The 18,826-nt window shown below is 41.0% G+C and overlaps 1 protein-coding gene across 1 annotated transcript in view; it reads left to right on the top strand.

Annotated features, from left to right (window-relative positions):
• Positions 1 to 18,826, top strand: part of LOC117955331 (polypeptide N-acetylgalactosaminyltransferase 10-like) — a 75,565-nt gene that overhangs the window by 26,250 nt on the left and 30,489 nt on the right. Inside the window, exon 4 of the mRNA XM_034889759.1 lies at positions 5,071 to 5,237. Coding sequence (XP_034745650.1) covers positions 5,071 to 5,237 — 167 coding nt within the window. The remainder of the gene's footprint in view (positions 1 to 5,070; positions 5,238 to 18,826) is intronic.

The raw sequence follows: 18,826 nt of genomic DNA, 5'->3' as shown, positions 1-18,826 counted from the left end.
TCTCTCTCTCTCTCTCTCTCTCTCTCTCTCTCTCTCTCTCTCTCTCTCTCTCTCTCTCTCTCTCTCTCTCCATCAGCAAGAGGCCTACTCTTCTCCCATGATTAGCTCTTATGCAGGGGTCCCGTCGCTTGCTGAGATGAACATGTACAGGTGATTGCTGTAACCTCATCAGAGTGTGCGTTATCTGCTACAGACATTGATAACAGCTGTGCCCGCACTGAGCTCTATTCAGGAGTCATTACTAAAAGTTGCTTTTATGTAGCTTTTATTTTTATTATATTATGGGTCTTGTCATACTCACCTTGCATGGCAGCTGGATTGTCGCAATATCAAAAAATCCTGAAAGAATTGTGGGATCACATATCACACAAAAATCCATCTTGCTGGAAGGCTTGTGTCATATATTTCATTATGTTTAAAAAGCTGTCTACTACTATCCCTCTATTGATGTGATATGACTATAATTGCTTGGGTTAAACCTTTTGTGAAACATGAACAAACACAAACAATGCCTGCTATAGAACCTTCTTTAATTACCCAGTTCGACAGTCAGTCATAACGCAAAAAAAGAACATAAAAACACAGATTTTCATCAGGGCTAAATTAGGAGGTATCGGATTGTTGCATCCACTACTTGTGTTACGGCCTCCATTTAAAGAAACAAACCAAGGCTCAAAAACGATTGGAGGATGCAACATATAAAGGATGCCAGACACAAGGTTAACAATGAACCATAAACTCTATTAAATTACGTTGAAATATTCCTTAAATTAGCAAACAAAGAGAAACAAAAAGGGATCGGAGACCCCGGCTGAAATGAATAAAAGAGGGGAAGACCCTGGACCGACCTCGCAATTGGAATAGATACAGTGACTCAGGATTCTTTGCAGTCATGTAGACAATAGAGATTAATTATGTACAACAGTGTATACAGTAGCTGGATAAATACAGGTTTTCCAGATTACATGTCTAAAGTGACAGATACGGAGGATAGAGGGTTATGTACCGAGAGTATAAACAGACACGTGATGTACAGTACACACTGTATGAATATTGTACAGGTTTATGGGTAGGTTATGGAATAAAACATACTGTGTATATATATATATATATATATATATATATATACAGCTTTGAGTTTGGGAGCTCTGGTATTTTACATTAGGTCAGCTGTCAAAAACTTGGGGGTTACTTTTGATTGCAACATGAAATTTGACAAACAGATCAGTAATGTTAGAATGAGCTTTGTGAAAGCTTCGTCTCCTGGCTGAAGGTAAGCCTTCCTGAGCAGGCACGACCTAGAAAAGGCCATTCATGGTTTTATTAGTTCAAGGCTTGAACTATTGTATGCTGCACTCTCTATGTTGGTCTGAATTAGACCTCCACCTCACGTCTTCAACTTGTGCAAAATGCTGCTGCTCGCTTTTTAACAAATACATGTGCACGTGTCTCTCTGTTCTCTACACCCTGCATTGGCTCCTTGTGTGTTTTAGAATAGATTTTAGGGTTTTAGTGTTTGTTTTTAAGGCTTTAAATGGTCTGGCCTGAGTATTTGTCTGAAATTTTAACTTTGCAGGAGCACAGCTGGTCATTGCGTTCTTCAAATCGGCGAGTTTTAGAAGTGCCGAGGTCCAGGTAAACGGGCAGGGTCCCCCCCCCCCCCCCTCCTGATATTCACACTATTACACATGTAGCTCTTTTTAGGTCCAAACTCAAAACGCAACTGTTTAGTCTGGCTTTCAATACGTAGCAGTGGAAGGACAATTTCATTCTTCTGTTCCTTTTTCTATGTTCACTCTTTCTATTGTATGATGTGTGTTTTACTCTTGGACGTGAAGAACTTTGGATACCTACTGGTTGCCATATAAATACATTTGATGGATTTGATTGATTGTGCAGTTTTGGGTGTTAGCAGTGGAAAGGCCTTGGTGAAACAGTGCAGTAAAAGTACACAGGTACACACTACAGAAGTAAAAAAGTGAAGCGTGCTAAACAGGAGGTGAAGTTTAACAGCTTTGAGTTACAGCCTCTGGAAAGAAGCTGTACCTGAGCCTGCTGGTGCGGGAGTGCAGGCTCCTGTATCTCCTGCCAGATGGAATTAGGGTGAAAAAAAACATGTTTTGGGTGGGTGGAATCCTTGACAATGGTTTTGGCTTTGTTTTTACAGCGTTTACGAGATGTGTTGTAGGTGGAGGGGAGTTGGGAGCCAATAGTCCTCAGGGCTGATTTGACTACTATTTGTTGTGCCCTGCTATTGGCAGCGTTGCAGTCGTCGTACCATACAGAGACGCATTTTGCGAGAATGCTTTCAATGGTACGGCGGTAGTCTGATGGAATTCTAGTACAAAGGTGTGCTTTCTTAAGGGTCCGTAGGCGCCGACTAGAGGAGTTGAGAGACCAAGAACGACTTTCTGTAATGTGGACGCCAAGGAACCTAAAGATTGACACATGTTCCACCTCAGCACCGCTGATGTTGGTGGTGCCGGTGCCTTGCTCTTCTTCAAGGATCTTCTTGGTCTTCTGGGTGTTGAGTGGCAGGTTATTGTTTTCACACCACACAGCTAGGTGCAGACCCTCATCCCTAAATGCTGTTTCATCCTCCTCCAATGGGCTGTCGCTCCCCGCGTCTCCCCTTACATTACCTAAGAAGGGTATATGAGTCCTAAGACAAACAAAAGAGATGAATAACCGAACTTCCGGTAATCTCCAGCCCAAAACTCACACAATAAACTTAAATAACAAAATTACAAAAACACCTAACTGTGCACGGAGGCTGGGGAAACACAAACCTGCTTGCTGGTGTGATCTCCATGTGCCTCTGTCTTTTTGTTGTTGTTGATTAGATTAGTATACCGCCAACAACTGTACAGGAGTGTATAATACCATGAACTTCATTGAGTCTAGGCTTGTACGAAAAAAATATATAAAAATAAAAATTATACCAGTATTATTAAGCAATAGGAATAAAGCTTCTTAAAGTAAAGTTTCTCCCTTGTCATGCCCTTTTCTTCAAGTATATCATGTATTGAGTTCTCTCCTTCCATCATTATATTTCTTACATGTTCTACATCTTCTTTGTCTTGGCATTCTATGCATAAGCCATTACCACGTGCCTCTGTCCCGTCACTCTCTGCCTTCTTATCACCTCCCTCACGCTACCTGAGCACTGACTACGCCCAGGTGTGCAACAGGTGGAGGGAGGAGGCCATAACATGGGACACAGAGACACAGAGAGACAGAGACACAGAGAGACAGAGACACAGAGAGACAGAGACACAGAGAGACAGAGGGAGAAAACCAGACACATACCATGAAACAATCGGAATACCTGTAGTTTCCAATGATGGCTTCTCAGATGATTGTGTTAACAAACCATCAGGAGCAAAGGTAGAAGTAGTGTGATGTTGTTATAGCGCCTCAATGTCTACATATGGAGGACAAAGCGCCAGACTTTCTATCAATTACAATTTTCACTTTAATAGTAAAGGGTAGGAAATAGACTGAATTGTGTATTTCAGCAAGCTGGTTACAGAAGCGCTCTCTTCCATCCTGCAAAAAGCACATTCTTTTAATCACTGAATCTATGTGTCACCTCTGTGACCCGAGATGTGCTGAGGAGGTGAGTGTGTAAGCAGATCACTGATCGCTGGATGAGGAGTGTGAATGAGATACTTTAGTGCCTTTTCACAAGTAATCAGAAAAAAAGAACAAAAAGGATAGCGTTGGAAAATGGCCACCGTACATGTATCAAGTGTTATTTTTCTGTTAGGGTTGCCGGATATGAGGACAATATGCAATACCATTGTTGAATATATCAATAACGACATTACTTGTGATAAAATAATCAGATAGATTAAAGTATATATCTGCAGTTCTGCTGCTTTCAGTATTCTGCTAAAATACAACAAATGGCTTGTTAGATTTAAAACAAGTGAAAAGGAACAATTTGAACATTGATATGACCATAAAATGCACCACAAAAAAAGAAACGGTTACATTTTAAAGTTCAGTATACAAATTATAGTAATTTCAACTAAATACAAACAAATCTCCATTGCGATATGTTGCAAACATTCAGAATGTGGTTCTTGCGCCAGTTAGTAGATTTACATAAATTGAATTTTTTTTTTATAGTATCAAATCATAACAACAGTTATCTTGAGACACTTTAAAGTCTAGGTGGTCTAGACCCCACTCTATAATTAACAACCCCAAAAATTCTAGCAACTAGAGCGAGAGTGGTGAGGAAAAACTCACTTGATGGACTTTATTATTCCCAAACTGGGACATTACTGTATATCGAACATATATCGGCATATCGGATTTTAAAAAAACAAATATTCGTATTGGTATCTGCTTTAAATATCCTTTATCGGTCGGGCTCTAATCAGCGGCGTTGTCCCAGGCTGAAGTTGCTGCGTAGCGATCCTAGACTCTATCTAGTGTTGACAGCGAGGAGATAGCGGTGTCCTGTTGTTGCCGAGGTTAGCACACGGCTAATTGACCAGTGATGGCGTACTTTTGCCTTTTCTTGTAAAGTAAAAGCTAAAGTAAACAGCTTAAACTATGTACAGTTAGAAAGGTGAGAAGTTACACTTTAGTTTTACACCATGAAATTAACTGACAACATTAATAGATCATTTACATTCATGTTTGAACAGATATTTTGATAGAACATTAGCCATTAAGCAACTGAACGTGAACACAATGACGCTCACCAGATATGCTGCCATTGCTTGAACTGGAGGACAGAAGTTGATCCACGTTTTCCCACCTTTTGCATCAGCTGATACATTTTTGGGACTCCTTTTAGCGGATTGATAGCTGTCCTCCAGAGTCAACAGCACTGCGTCCATGGCAACACTCTGCTATGCACGGCAACGGTGTGTGGTACTAAGTAGAATGCCTTAGACTTCAACCAAGCCGTGTAATAAAATAAGATAAGAAAAGATCCAAATACCAGAACAGCTACTGAAACGAGTATACCTGGACAATTGAAAAAGGATATCACAAGGACGATAAGAAAGCGATATATATCGTGCAGCCCTAATTTCTGTTTTTATCGCGTAGCTGCAAAACGAAGCTGTACGCGGAGAAGCTGCCCAACACCAGCATCATCATCCCGTTCCACAACGAGGGCTGGTCGTCGCTGCTGAGGACCGTCCACAGCGTGCTCAACCGCTCCCCCCCACAGCTCATCGCCGAGGTCATCCTGGTCGACGACTTCAGCGACAAAGGTACACACACACACACACACACACACACACACGCACACACACACACGCACACACAAGCATCACTGCTCAGAGGGCTGGTCAATATATTGATATTATATTGACATTGATATTTGAGGCTAGATGTCTTAAATTTTATATCATAATCTGGTTTTTGAAGGCTGCAAAACAGTAAGGTGACATTTTCTGAACTTCCCAGACTTCCTAGCTGTTTAATAACTTGCCTTTATCCAGTCAGTCACTTTATCCACAGTATTGAGGATTATTTATCAAAACTCTCTTTGTGTTAATGTTTTGTGAAAGCACCGATCGTCTATCCTACAATATTGCCATCCGCATATTAGATTTTTCCCATATCACCCAGCTCCACTCAGAACACACGCCTGCAAAAGTAAAATACACCTCCCCGTGTGCAAGAAAACACAGATTTGCGTGATTAATTCGCATCATTTTGGTAAAATTGTACGTTGGGTAGTGGAGTTTTGAACAGTCATGTGATAGTTGAAAGCGTGTTTATTGCTGAATCTTCCAATACCCCATGGGCTGAGTCTTCGGGAGGGAGAGTTGTCTCTTGCTGTTTAACCGCAAGGTTGGTGGTTCAATGTCAAAATGTCTCTGAGCAAGACACTCAACCTAACGTTAAGGTTAGTTAGTTTAATTCCACACTTGTGCCTGAATATTGTATGTTGCATTTTCTTTTTTTGCCCCCAAAACAAGTTCCTCCCCAAGACTATTTTTCAGATCCACCTAATGTTTCATGTCGTATAGTTAGTATGGTTTTCTATGAGACATGTGATCTAAATTAGTTTTATCTGTAATTTTGCTCAAGCAAATTGAATCACCACGTACAGATGATAAAATATGGTGTACAGTGATGTGCTTTATAAAATGCCTTTGAGATGCTAGAACCTTAAAGCACAATGAGGCCGATAAATACGCCGACTGACTGAAGAAAAGTGATGTCTTATAGTTAACTGAGCGGACCTGCTGGACCCAGAAGCATCCATGTGTAAAATTGGCTTACTTGTATAGTTCTTTTCTGGAAAGGTAGGAACTACATATACTGATAGTCCAACTTAAACATTTAAGGGAACGAAGGGAAGAATCTTCCAGCCAAAATGCAGAAAAACTGAGTTATTGATCAGCACTAAAGACACACTAACTACATCGCCAGGGGCTGAGAAATCAGGCTTTTGTAGCTTTACCCACTTCTGAAACTCCTCGTCCAAGTGGGTTTCAAAAGATTTTGTGTATGCCGACCTCTCCGCACAAAGCCGACCTACGTTGTTCAAGCTCCGTTTCTGAGATATGAGCAACGACGAACAAACTAAACCCACAAGCTAGAAACCAGACTAATCACTGGACCTTTGGGGAAGTCTTAGATGATAAATTGACATGCTGACTCTCTTTCTGCAGTTTAGAGTGGGTGAAAAACTACATTTTATAAAAGATAACATACAAGACGAGCCTTGTTCTACAACCTCAATGTGGATTTATTTCCTCGTTTATAGCTTATTCAACTATACACTGTCTTCTGTTGCACAGCCTACTTTAACCCTTGTGTTGTCTTCCTGTCAACCATGAAAAAAAATGTTTTGGTCACTTTTTTTCAACATTATCACTTTTTCCAACATTTTTGTCACTTTTTCAATGTTGTGGGTGCTTTTTTGACATTTTTATTTTTTACATTTTCAGTGCTTATTTCAACCGCTTGTTTTGTGTGCTAAAAAAAACTAAAAGACTGAAAAGGGGTCAAATTTGACCCAAGGACAACATGAGGGTTAAATGAAGCCTGGGTAATGCTTTACTTGAAGGTATCTACATAAGTCATGACACTGTCATGATACAGTCATGACACATGAACCCTAACTCTTCCTGACAAAACCCAATGACACTTACTAAAAGAAGCATTATGTCATAAACATTTATGACTTGTTTCTAATGTTTATGACACGTTAGTGACCGTGTCATGTCACTCTTATGTAGATACCTTCAAGTAAAGTGTAACCAAAGCCTGTCAAAATACAATGCATAGTGAGCCGTACCAGAGTCAGAATCCCCTTATTTGCCAAATGCATCAGCAGACACAGGAGTTTGATGTAGCAATCAGTAACACAGAAGCTCAACACACAAACAGTAAATGCATATAATAGTCCAAAGATAAAATAGTGAGGGGGGAGGGCAGTGGATCATTCAGGAGGGAAATGGCTCTTAAAAAAAAAGCTATTGAAGTGGTGTGAGGTCCTTGTCCTCGTCGCACTGTACCTTCTTCCCGAGGGAAGCAGCCTTAAAATGTCACCTGCTGTCTGAGACTGATCATCAGCAATCTTACCTGCCCACTTCCTGACTCTGGCCTCATACCGGTCCCTGATTGACAGCGGCCTGTGTTTAGCCAGCCTGCGTCCAGTAATGGATGTTGACAGAAGGCTTTCCACAGTGGCTCTGCAAACCCTGGACCGAACAGAGCTGGAGACGTTCAGTTTGGTTAACTTCCTTAGGGAAATATTATAGTGTGAGGCCTCTTGATGATGGAAGAACAGTTTTCCTCCCATTTCAGGTTATTTGTGATGACAGTGCCTAGGAATTTGACTGACTCCACCTTCTTAATCAGAATCAGCTTTATTTGCCAGGTATGAGGACACATACAAGGAACTTTTCTTTGGAGCATTGTTACTCAACCTGTGCTTACACACACAAAACAACAAAAACAAAGATTTACACACACTATGGATATAGAACACTATGAACAGTACTAACATATGAACAGTTATGTATTAGGAATTAAGTTAGTTGGTTCATTAATAGCAGAGCTCTTGATGGTTAAGGGTGGGAGAGAGGAGGGGGCTCTGCGGAAGTCTATCACCGATTCCACTGTCTTTTATTGGTTAGGCTCCAGATTGTTCGTGTCACAGCATGCGACTAGATGAGACGCAGGCCGACACAGGTGGTACTGTCTGCAAATGTAATCAACTTGATGGAGCTGTTGTTGGAAGTGCAATCATTGATTAGAGAAAGGTTGACAGCATCCACCCCTGCGGTGCTCCAATGTTGGTACGGGCTGAGCTGCACATGCTGTTGTCTGTCTGTCTGAGAAAGTCCATGATCCAGCAGCAGATAGAGGGTTCCACCGCCATCAGCGACAGCTTCCTCCGCAGCCGCTCGGGTAAGATGGTGATAGAGGCGGCACTGGAACGTTTCACGACCACTGATGTTAGGGCCGCCGGTCTGTAGTCATTCAGGCCCTCGGGACTGTTCCGCTTCAGTACTGGAATAATGGTTGAGGACTTAAAACAAACCGGAACTCTGCACAAGACAATCAACTGATTAAAAATGTCTGTAAAAACAGGCCTGTGTGTAATGTGTGTAACAACAACAGAGTGTAAATTGTTATTTCTCCTTGTGGGACTAATAAAGGATACATTTATTATTATTATTATTATTATTATTATTATTATTATTAGCTGATGCATGATCAGCTGACCATGTCTGTGCTCTATGTATACGGTTGAAGAACTGTTGAAGGCCATTTGCCTGAGGAAGACCCAGCAGGACCTGAACTTCTCAGATGTTGTAAACAAACCATCCAGCATATGTCCGGTTAATTCTTTAGCACTTTTAATAACAACAAATCTTGGATAATCATCCAATAAAGTAACCCTTTACATTAGGACTCAGACAAAGACAATAGGAAACCTTTGTCTCCTACAGTGTCCCATAATCCCTCCGCCCCCACCTGTCCCTGTTGGGGGGGGGGGGGGAGTAAAAGAACCCTTCATTGTGAGAAACTGGCCTGGAACCTGGGATGGGTTTGGGCCATCTGTCGTCAGGATGGATGGGAGAACATTACACAGCTGCAGGGAAGGGATTTAACCTCTGCAGGCCGTCTGCTCCAACACTCGCTCTCACCGCCACAGTCCCTTGATAAGAAATGACTCGGGCTGTGATGAAGGCTTTAAAGACACAAGGACAAAATGAACTCCAATCCGTTCTGGTGTCTGGCTGAATGGCTGCTGTTACAGTGTTAGCAAGACAAATCTCAGGCAGTTCCTGTGCAGAGGACCACAAATCAATGCAAGTGCAAGTGCATTATGGACGGGGGAAAAAAAATAGGTGATTCATTATGAAGTGTGGTTTTAGGCCCCCTGTGTGGTGCTTAATTTAAAGAAGTAATTTTATGTAACAATGTGGGACAATCAAGAAGAATTGTCAGGGTTTTTTGGACCTGTTATAGGGTTCGGGTGCAGCACCTGAGCCCTTTTGATCAGATAATGATTGCAGTCGCTCCCCAGTGGACTTCTTTAGCCACTTTGAGTGTAATTTGTCATCTGCTCAAGCGTTTTTATCGTTTTAGACAGATATGGTTATAAAAATGGTCCAAAATTATGGGAAATTGCATTTGTTTTTAATTGAAAAATTTAATATAATTCTTGAGGGATGACCGCTAAAACCCCCATCAAATATGTGCACCTAAGACTTCCTCAAAGATTTTAAAGTGTTAGAGTTCTAGGGTTGAAACACAACCATTACACGATTTAAAAATGGATCTTTGTCAAACTATCTAGTAAAACAATGTAGAATGAATCCCTGAAAGACAAACCACTTCACGCATATATTTATTATTCAAAATTTGTTTGTTGTCTTTTTCAAAACAGTCTTTGCTTTTCCCCAAAATGTTTTTGTCCCTTTTTTCAACGTTCTTTCATACATATTTTTTAAATGCTATAAAGTTCAATAAAACAACCAAATTTAAAGAAAGTAGTTGGCTGTTCATTTATTTTTTTGAAGAGCGTTGTGTTAAACAATCAGCGTTATTTCCTTAAAATTTGTTGACAAATGATAAACGTGTGCTGCAGAACTGTTTTTTAACAGTTTGGACCTGCAGTGAATAAAGGAAGAAAAGCTGCACTTAACATTTTGAAGAGCATTCAAGACCGTTATATAATTCTCCATCAATACATTGAATATTGCAGAACTGCTGTCTGGTGATATTATCTGTGATTCCCTCCTACTGGTCCTAACATTTAACTTAACTTAACTTCTGATCCTTTTGTGTCACGCTGTAAAGAGCCTCCCTCTTTATCGAGGGTTGAAATTAAAGATGATCATTCGTCCGTGGTTCAAGATCTAATTCTCATTCACAAAACAGAAAGAATCCGTGTGAGTCGCTGACGCCCCGGCCCACCCTGACGAAGGCCCTTCTCCTTTCATAACACACACAGACGGGAAGAAACCCTCTCATCATTTCTGCTGACGCTGAGGTACCTCGCTCTGCTTCACAGCTTCTACAGAGCCTACAGTCACACTAATGCACCGTCGTATTCATAACTTCATTAAGCACAAGAACGTCTTGTAACAGTTATCCTGCGCCACGTTAACTCAGGATTAGATGATTTTCACATTGTGAACTTTGCCTGCATCGTGAGTAAGATTACACATGTTGTAATTATTCCCCCGGTTTTATTGATGTGGTCGTTTAAAGATGCCTCCGGTGCTGCTGAAAGTTAGCATTGTTTCCATATCAACCCCCGTCTCTCCCTTACCAACCTGCTGTGGATGTTTGCAGGCTGTTCTCATGAAAATCTGCACACATAGCTGCGAAAAGTAAAGCACTGTAATTCGTAAGCATTCCACGTATTTTTTGACTGGTGCTAGAAAAGATCTCTTTGGCCCATGTGGGGAGGTGGATGCATGGGGTGGATCCGTAACGTATGTGGCGTTGCTACATGACGCTCACTTTCTGTTGCCTAAACTGACCCGTAACGTCCTTGGAAACAACGGGCAGCTTGCCGTCTCTGTACCCGGATCACAGTTACTTCTTATCGGGTAAACTTAATCACAAACGATCGCTAATACGGCAGCGTCTCACGAGCTCTGTAAACGGCGTCACATGACCAGCTGGCAGTTGCCTAATTATGTATCATATATACAAAATTGGTGTGCATCCATTTCTGTATGATATCGTACAAACCCATTAATGAGAATGCGTTGATGTTTGAAGCTTTTTACATAGTTAGCTGAAATAAAACAGACGTCCTTCTCAGTTCCATTCCTGTCACTCCTAATTCAGTCACATCTACGTTCTAATCCTAAACTTCAGATTAGGTTATATAGCACTCAGTCAACAGATAAAGTAGCAATGAAAACAGCTGTAACTGTGTTGTGGCTTGACAATGTCGAGAAAAATGCTTTAGAGAAGGACCTCGAGAGACAGATAGGGGCAATGAAACGTTGTGAAAGCGATGAGACATTTCTCTGCAGAAAACTACCTCCCCACTCCGGTGTTGTGATGTAACAAAGGAGAAACACGCCATAACATAACATAAAAAAAATCTGTCACGCTAGAATCCCGATACGAATGTGAATCAATTTCCTTTGCACACCCCTAGTACCTAAGTAGAATTTGCCCCTATCTGGACTTTATTTTGTTATTTATATTTCAGGAAACTTTTAATCTTTCTCCACAACATAAACTGTAGAAATTGTGATGTAAGTACTTTTACTACACTACATTCCCTCTGAGCATCGGCCGTTATTTACACCCGCACAGTGTGTCATGGTTTCTCTGCTTTATCCCGCCTCTAATGGGCTTACCCTGGTATTCTTACCCTAACCCGTCCCCACTCCCCATGCCGAAACCTAACTGTGTCAGGGGAGAGGGGCCACCCCCCTTCAGTCTCTGCCTCTCTGTTTATCTCTTACTCTGCCTATCTCTCTCTCTCTCTATCTCTGACTCTGCCTCTCTATTTATCTCTGACTCTGCCTCTCTCTCTATCTCTGACTCTGCATCTCTCTCTCTCTCTCTGACTCTGCCTCTCTATTTATCTTTGACTCTGCCTCTCTCTCTATCTCTGACTCTGCCTCTCTCTCTCTGTTAACACATCTGGCCAGCACACAGCTGTGATTTACAGTCAGCAGCTCGAGCGTGACGCTGAGCTACAGACAGTGAGCGAGTTCTGCTATTAGATCTAACAACAGCTCTTTCATATCTCCTCATTCCTTCACCCCTCCGCTGTATACAGAACAAAATGAAGCCCCACGAATGGTAAAATATTTAAATTTAACCCGCATACAGAGAGCTATTGAAAAGATTTTCCTTAACATGCCATTTTCAGATCTGATATGAGTATAGTGTGCTGCCAAGACTCAAATAGCACCTTTCAATATTTCATCCCGGGAGACAAATCTGACCTTGAAGTCAGAGATAAACCTCCCATGCAAAGTAGTTTTTTTAAAGTCAGAGATCAACCTTTGCAATTGAATTCATGAACGCTACACACTGGATCGGTCCATGTGTCATTTAGTAATTCTCTCCTAAAGAACAGAAGAAAAAGTATGGTTAGAAACGCATTGGATTTGTCCATAAGTTACTTAAGTCATCTGCACTTATCTCATTGATATATGCGTTACAGTGCAATAGGAAACCTATTACTTGTGCTGACTTGGGACCTATTACTCTATTAATTTAACAGAGTTTTGGTTGGACTCTAAAAATGAAAGGAACCTCTTGGGCCTGCAGCTGCTGAATGCACTCTCCAGATTTGATCATCTAGAGTTAATAGACAACCATGAGCAAATTAATATCCCAGTGTTAGACCTTTAAAGTGGATTCATCTTTATATCATCAAATTAGCAAAGGTTTTGAGTCACTTTTATTGCCCTATATGTCCATATCGCCTGACTCTGTTAATGTTAGTATTATAATAGAGAAATAACCCATTGCTTTCCTGCTGTGTAAAGACAGACACACTGGGTAAATGGTCATGTGTGTGCGTGCCTGTGTGTCTGACAGCTTAGCGTTGGTGGATGAGCATGAGCAATGAATTCTGCTGGTGGAGCCCAAGTCATTTCACGGATTTATGGCCACACAGGGAAGGGAAAGTAACTGTAACTTGTCACATACAGAAACAGAAAATAAAGCTGCCTCCCTCCTCTCCACATCAGAGAAGAGAAGTAGTGTGTGGAATTGGAGTGGAGGCAATGCAGTATGTGTGTGTAAGAGTGTGTGCGTTGAGCCTCATAAGTTCCATCATGTCATCTTTTCTTGAAATGTGATCAACAAAGCTCCTAAATCTGACTCATTGATCCACCAGACAGTTCAGTCACTGCAGTACTCATATTGTCAAATAGGCTTGGGAAATATATCTTACATAATATTATATCGACATCTATTTATAAGACTACATTTTGTGTTGAATTTTGGATAGGTAATATCGTGAAATGACAAAAGTGTTGTCTTTTCATGTTTTTGAAGGTTTCATTACAGTGAAGAGATGTCATTATCTAATTTTACCATTTTATTTGCCCTTAACAGCTTAGTCACTAAATTAATGAGTGTTTATCTAAAATCCTATTTTTTGTGTGAAATTCAGCGACAAGTCAAAGTCAACCCTGCAATATTGAATTGCTATATTTGGTGAAACCTATCATGACATTTGATTTTCTTGCACTAAAAGTTCCTTTCCAAGGAGATTTTACAGAGGCACAGTGGCTCCGTCTGGTGCTCACCAATCTACTGTAGTCAAGTTGTAGTCTCGAAAAATCTTGAAATAAAATCAAGACTTCTTTGTCTGAGACTAGGACTAGACTGGATAAAAACATGGTGATTCTAAGATGAGACCTTCAAAAAGTCTGCTCTCGAACACTGACTGTACACAGCCATGTAGTATATTTAGTGAGTCGTAATATGCCGCTTCCATTTGCTGCTATAATGCATCCAAATGTGTTGTTTGGAACCAATAGAAGGAGACAAAGATTCATGTAGATACACAGATAACCATGCTAGCGATTATTTGATAAAAACATGAGTATTTGGAACAGACGGACGGAGTATACGGATAGAAAGGAGACATGCATCTTGTTGTCGAGGTAGTCCACAAGTTTCCCTGCTTTCACACTGAAGCTGTTAAGAATACAGCTGCCGGGAAGCCTCAGGACACGTGGCGGTGCATCGCGGACTCTGTGAGGTCCGGCCTGGAGCCTTGTGCTGCAGCCCGGACCTCTAACGTACCCGGAGAAAAACCCGTAGAAACCCCCCGGAGAAACACCCGGAAAACCCCCCGGAGAAACACCCGGAAAACCCCCCGGAGAAACACTCGGAAAACCCCCCGGGCACCTGCGCGGGTTGGAGTCTCCAGAGCCCGGGGACTCTAGCCTGTGCAGGTGTTTGGTCCCTTGTATTGTGCCTGTGTGTGTGTGTGTGTGTGTGTGTGTGTGTGTGTGTCTGTGTGTGTGTTGTTTTGTCTCCCTCCCTACTGTCTCTGTTGAATTATTTGTGAAGACTGTTATATTTGTTATTTATTTATATATATATATATTTATTTATTTATTTTGGCCCTGGGACGCGTTCTCGTCTGTGTATTGTTTGTAATTGTTTGTCACTGTTTCTTTGTTAAATATGAACAATCAGAAAAATGAATACAGCTGCCGGTCACCAGAAAGGAAAACACAATGCCACCAAAATTATGATTTTGTGGTTAAAAATGAAATATCTGCAAATTACGTCACACTGAATACAACCACATCTGTAGTACGCTGTTGTTAATTAATTTTCCTTCTGACACAACACATTATCACATTATTTAAACCACATTAGCACTTACTTAGCGACTGATTTTAGTTAATTAATGAAATCCTTGATGAAGCATTGTTTACAGCTACAGGTGCAGGGTAGCGTTACATATTCACACCTTGACATCTGGGAACTGGCCAGTACACCCAGAGCCTGAGTCTACTGGCACATAAACAGCACCAGTAGAGCCGTTTGGGGCCAACAGCTGGGTTCACGAGGCTGACAGGACTTAATGATGCAGGGAAAGGTGTTAGTCATTCATTTCCCTCGGCCATGTCACAGGGGGTTTCAGTGGAGTGGAGTGAGTTTGTTTGTGTGTTTAGTCACGACTATTCTCTGAAAACTATGGAGCAATAGCAATTCCAAAGCCTTTTTTCAAGAAGTCTGTGTTAACTTTTCTCCAACCGGTGCTGCCAGGATCTTGAATACACAACAGTTATTCACTGATTGCTTGTCTTTACTCTTGCATATTTCATGCAACAATATCAAGAGATCACACTGGTGTCTTTTGCATTTTTTATCAAATTTGCCACCGCAGTTGATTTGAAAAGTCTGCAGCAGTTGGTATTGGTCTCTGGTAGTGTTGTAGTCGAGTCAGCAACTGTGGAGTATGAGTCAAGGCTTGAGTCCCCGGGGTTTGAGTCAGAGGAGGCTCACCATGCCAAAGAGTCCCAATCAAAGTCCGTGACACTACAGACTCATCCGATTACCAAGTAATATTTTATGAATGAGTTTGATTTCATAAATCTTCGAGTCTGAGTCCAAGTAATCAATCCGTGTTTTCAAGTTGAGTCATGAGTCCAGAGAATAGCTAGTGAAATCCAAGTCCAGGACTCGAGTACTCCCATTACTGGTCAGTGTTGCGTTTAAATGCTGTTGGACACTCCAAAGTCTCTGTTCCATTCGTCTGGCCAGTGTTATGGTTTTTTTATGATTTGGGTGAAAACTCTTAATAAAGAGCCGGTTAAAGGAGCCTGTTAAAGTCAATTTTTTTGCATTTTCAGCAACATTGAATGATATTCAAGATGAAAAAGACTTTAAATCTGTCTTTTAATCAAAGCCAGTAACCGAGCCTGTACTTACTCAGTGAGGCCATGGTGGCACAGTGTGCAGCTACCCTATGATGGAAACCTGCCATTGGCAGATTGATCGCCCAATTACTTTCCTATTTTCTGCTCTCCGATGGGATCAGTTGAGCAAATGGCTGCGATACTTCAAATCAAATAAGGAGTTGCCTGTACGCTGCTCTCATGCAGAGTGACTTTTGATGTATTTCCAGTCACATGTGGAAGCGGTTTGGCGGTCAGACAGCACGGCTCCCGGCAGGCTTCAACACAGCCTCCAACCAGGAGCCACCATGGGGTCTACTGCTAATTGTGCAGAAATTTGCATCACATTATCAACGCAAAAAGATTAGCATTAAGTTGAAGTAGCTGCCAACCACAGCTCCTTGTGGATTGAATCCAGTGATATTTCTGCGCCTGCTCCTATTTGCTGTTATAATGAGAATAAAGTAGTGAAAAAGCAAGAGCCATTTATACAATGAAATGAAATTGAAAATGAAACTGCTACATCTACTACTGTCTCTCTGTCAGAAGGACCATGAGATCAAGGAGACAGTAATGTTGCTGTTTACTGCCATGCCGTTACTCTCTGAACGCTGAGATGTGTTGTCAGATGTCTGCGATGCCTCCGACTATTTTCCTGTGAGTGTCTGTATTGATCTGAGTTTTAGAGGTTTCAAAATGGCATTTATTTTGTTGTATCAATGTGGGTTTAGCTTTTAAAAAGTCCTTGATGAGCTCATTCTTTATGTACTGGTTCACTGTTTTTTTTTTTTACTATTTATTCTGTGCATTTCTTTCTTTATTGATATCTACTAACATTACATAGAATAACAACCAAGTCCTACCTCAGATAAAAACATTACAAGATCATTTCCATAAACCTGTTGGCTTCATTTTATGATCGTTTCATTCACAAACTGTTCTTCTTGAGAGTGGAGAAGATCCTCCTCAAAGTAACCAGACTGAAATAATCAACCGTAGAGTGATTATTTAGATATTCTTGTAGACTTAGTTTGGCTAAAATTGATACATTTCTGGCAGCGGCACTAAAGCTCAATTAAATCAAAGGATTCATTCTCTTTTTTCAGTGAATCTCAATACCAACATTATTTTAAATTAAGGAGAAAGGTTGACCTGGTGGTAGCTGTAGACGAAAGGTAGGCAGTCACCTCATGAATATTCACAGGAAGTTCCATAACACTCTGACCAAGATTAGAGCTGGGCGATATGGCTAAAATCAAATATCACTTTTTTTTTATATCAAATACATTGATAAGGATTTTGCGACCATATTGTAGGGTCGTAAGGATATTTCTGGTAAACAATCAAAAGTAATGGATGTATAACACAGCTGGACTAGTCTGGTAAGTTAAGATAATTACTTCACTTTACCGTAATGCAGCCTTTACAACCAGGAAAACACAACACTTGTGTCATATTACAATATCCAAAATTTCAGGATATCTAGTTATCTAGAATATCTTTAACCCTTGTACGGTGTTCGGGTCTAATTGACCCATTTCAAATTCTTACAAGAATAAAAATGGTACAGGTTTCATTTTTTTCTACCTAAAAATCTGTGGCATTGCCTTATTTTCTGTGATAAACATGTATTTCTGACTCAATTCAGAACATTATTCGGTGACCACTTGTGTTTTTTTGTTTTTTTAACATGAATTATAACCTTACGACAAAAAACAAATCCCACTTCCATTTGTAATAGTGTGCTAGAAGAGACTGATGCATTCCCTAAACATATATGATATCGCAATTGATTGAAATTGAGATAAAGACAATATTTGTTAATAGATTATGAAGTATTACGAAGAACTGTTTGTTAAAACCCCAAATAAGTCACGGGTCAGAATGACCCGAGGGATACGAGAGGGTCCAGAAGGTGAAGACAACACAAGGGTTAAATATCTATATCAATATTAATCTAATATCCGTATATTTCCCACCTCTAACCAGGATACTGAAACTCGCATTGAGTAAATTGGTTGTAATTGATGGATGAACTGACCCAATGCCCGACTTCCATCACTATCCTTTGGCCATGCCCACTAACAGGCGTACACTGTAGGATCTGCTAGGCGCTCACGTTAAAATGAACAGACGCAGTTTGTGATGGGTCCTCAATGGACGGATTTCATTTCTTAATGATTAAGTTACATTGGCTTCGAGAGAAAACTGCTCAGCAGTGTAGAGCTACTTCAAGGAGTTTTAGCAACACCAGCAGCCTCACCATCTGCATGATGGGAGGGTAGGGAATGGATGGGTGGGGGGGGTCCGAGATCGGCAACGATTGGTTCAATGTGGGACAGGAAGCGACGGAGGCAAATACGAAGGGAGAGAGAGAGGCAGCAATGCAGAAAGAATTAACAAAATTTGGCTTATTTATTCATTCATGTCAGTGCTTGTGTGTGCTTGTATCTGTGTGTGCGTGTGCGTGTGTGTGTGTGTGATTGAGGCTGTAGGGAGATAATGAGGTAATGGTGCTCAGTGAAGTGTATCAGAGAGACGAGGGAGAGAGTGATATGAAGAGGCTGAGGGGGAGACAACAGAGGACAAAAGAAGCTAATTAAGTGTTGCCATTTTGAGATGTTGAGCCATCGGCGTGAACTGATCAATTCCAACGTCTTTCTAAAGAGGACGGGACCAGACGAGTCACGTTTACTCCAAGAGGACAAAGTAAACATCTTATGGAGCTTCAACGATGGATTTCTAGGCTACTGCATTTGAGAAACACTTCTACACTGTCGGTTCTCAGTGAACAATGTTAGTTAATAGTTTATTTGAACATGTAAAAAAACATTCAAATAAAAGATTTATATACACTACCGGTCAAAAGTTTGGGGTCGCTCACAAATGTCCATTGGACTCCATTACAGACAGAATCCCAGCTGAGATCAGTTGCCTTGTTTTTTTTAACCAGGGCAGCAGTTTCCAGATTACAT

Source organism: Etheostoma cragini, chromosome 13, assembly GCF_013103735.1.
Source record: "Etheostoma cragini isolate CJK2018 chromosome 13, CSU_Ecrag_1.0, whole genome shotgun sequence".
Taxonomy (NCBI): Eukaryota; Metazoa; Chordata; class Actinopteri; order Perciformes; family Percidae; genus Etheostoma; species Etheostoma cragini.
Note: the sequence above shows the minus strand (reverse complement) of the source record. Positions and strands in the feature narration are given on the sequence as shown.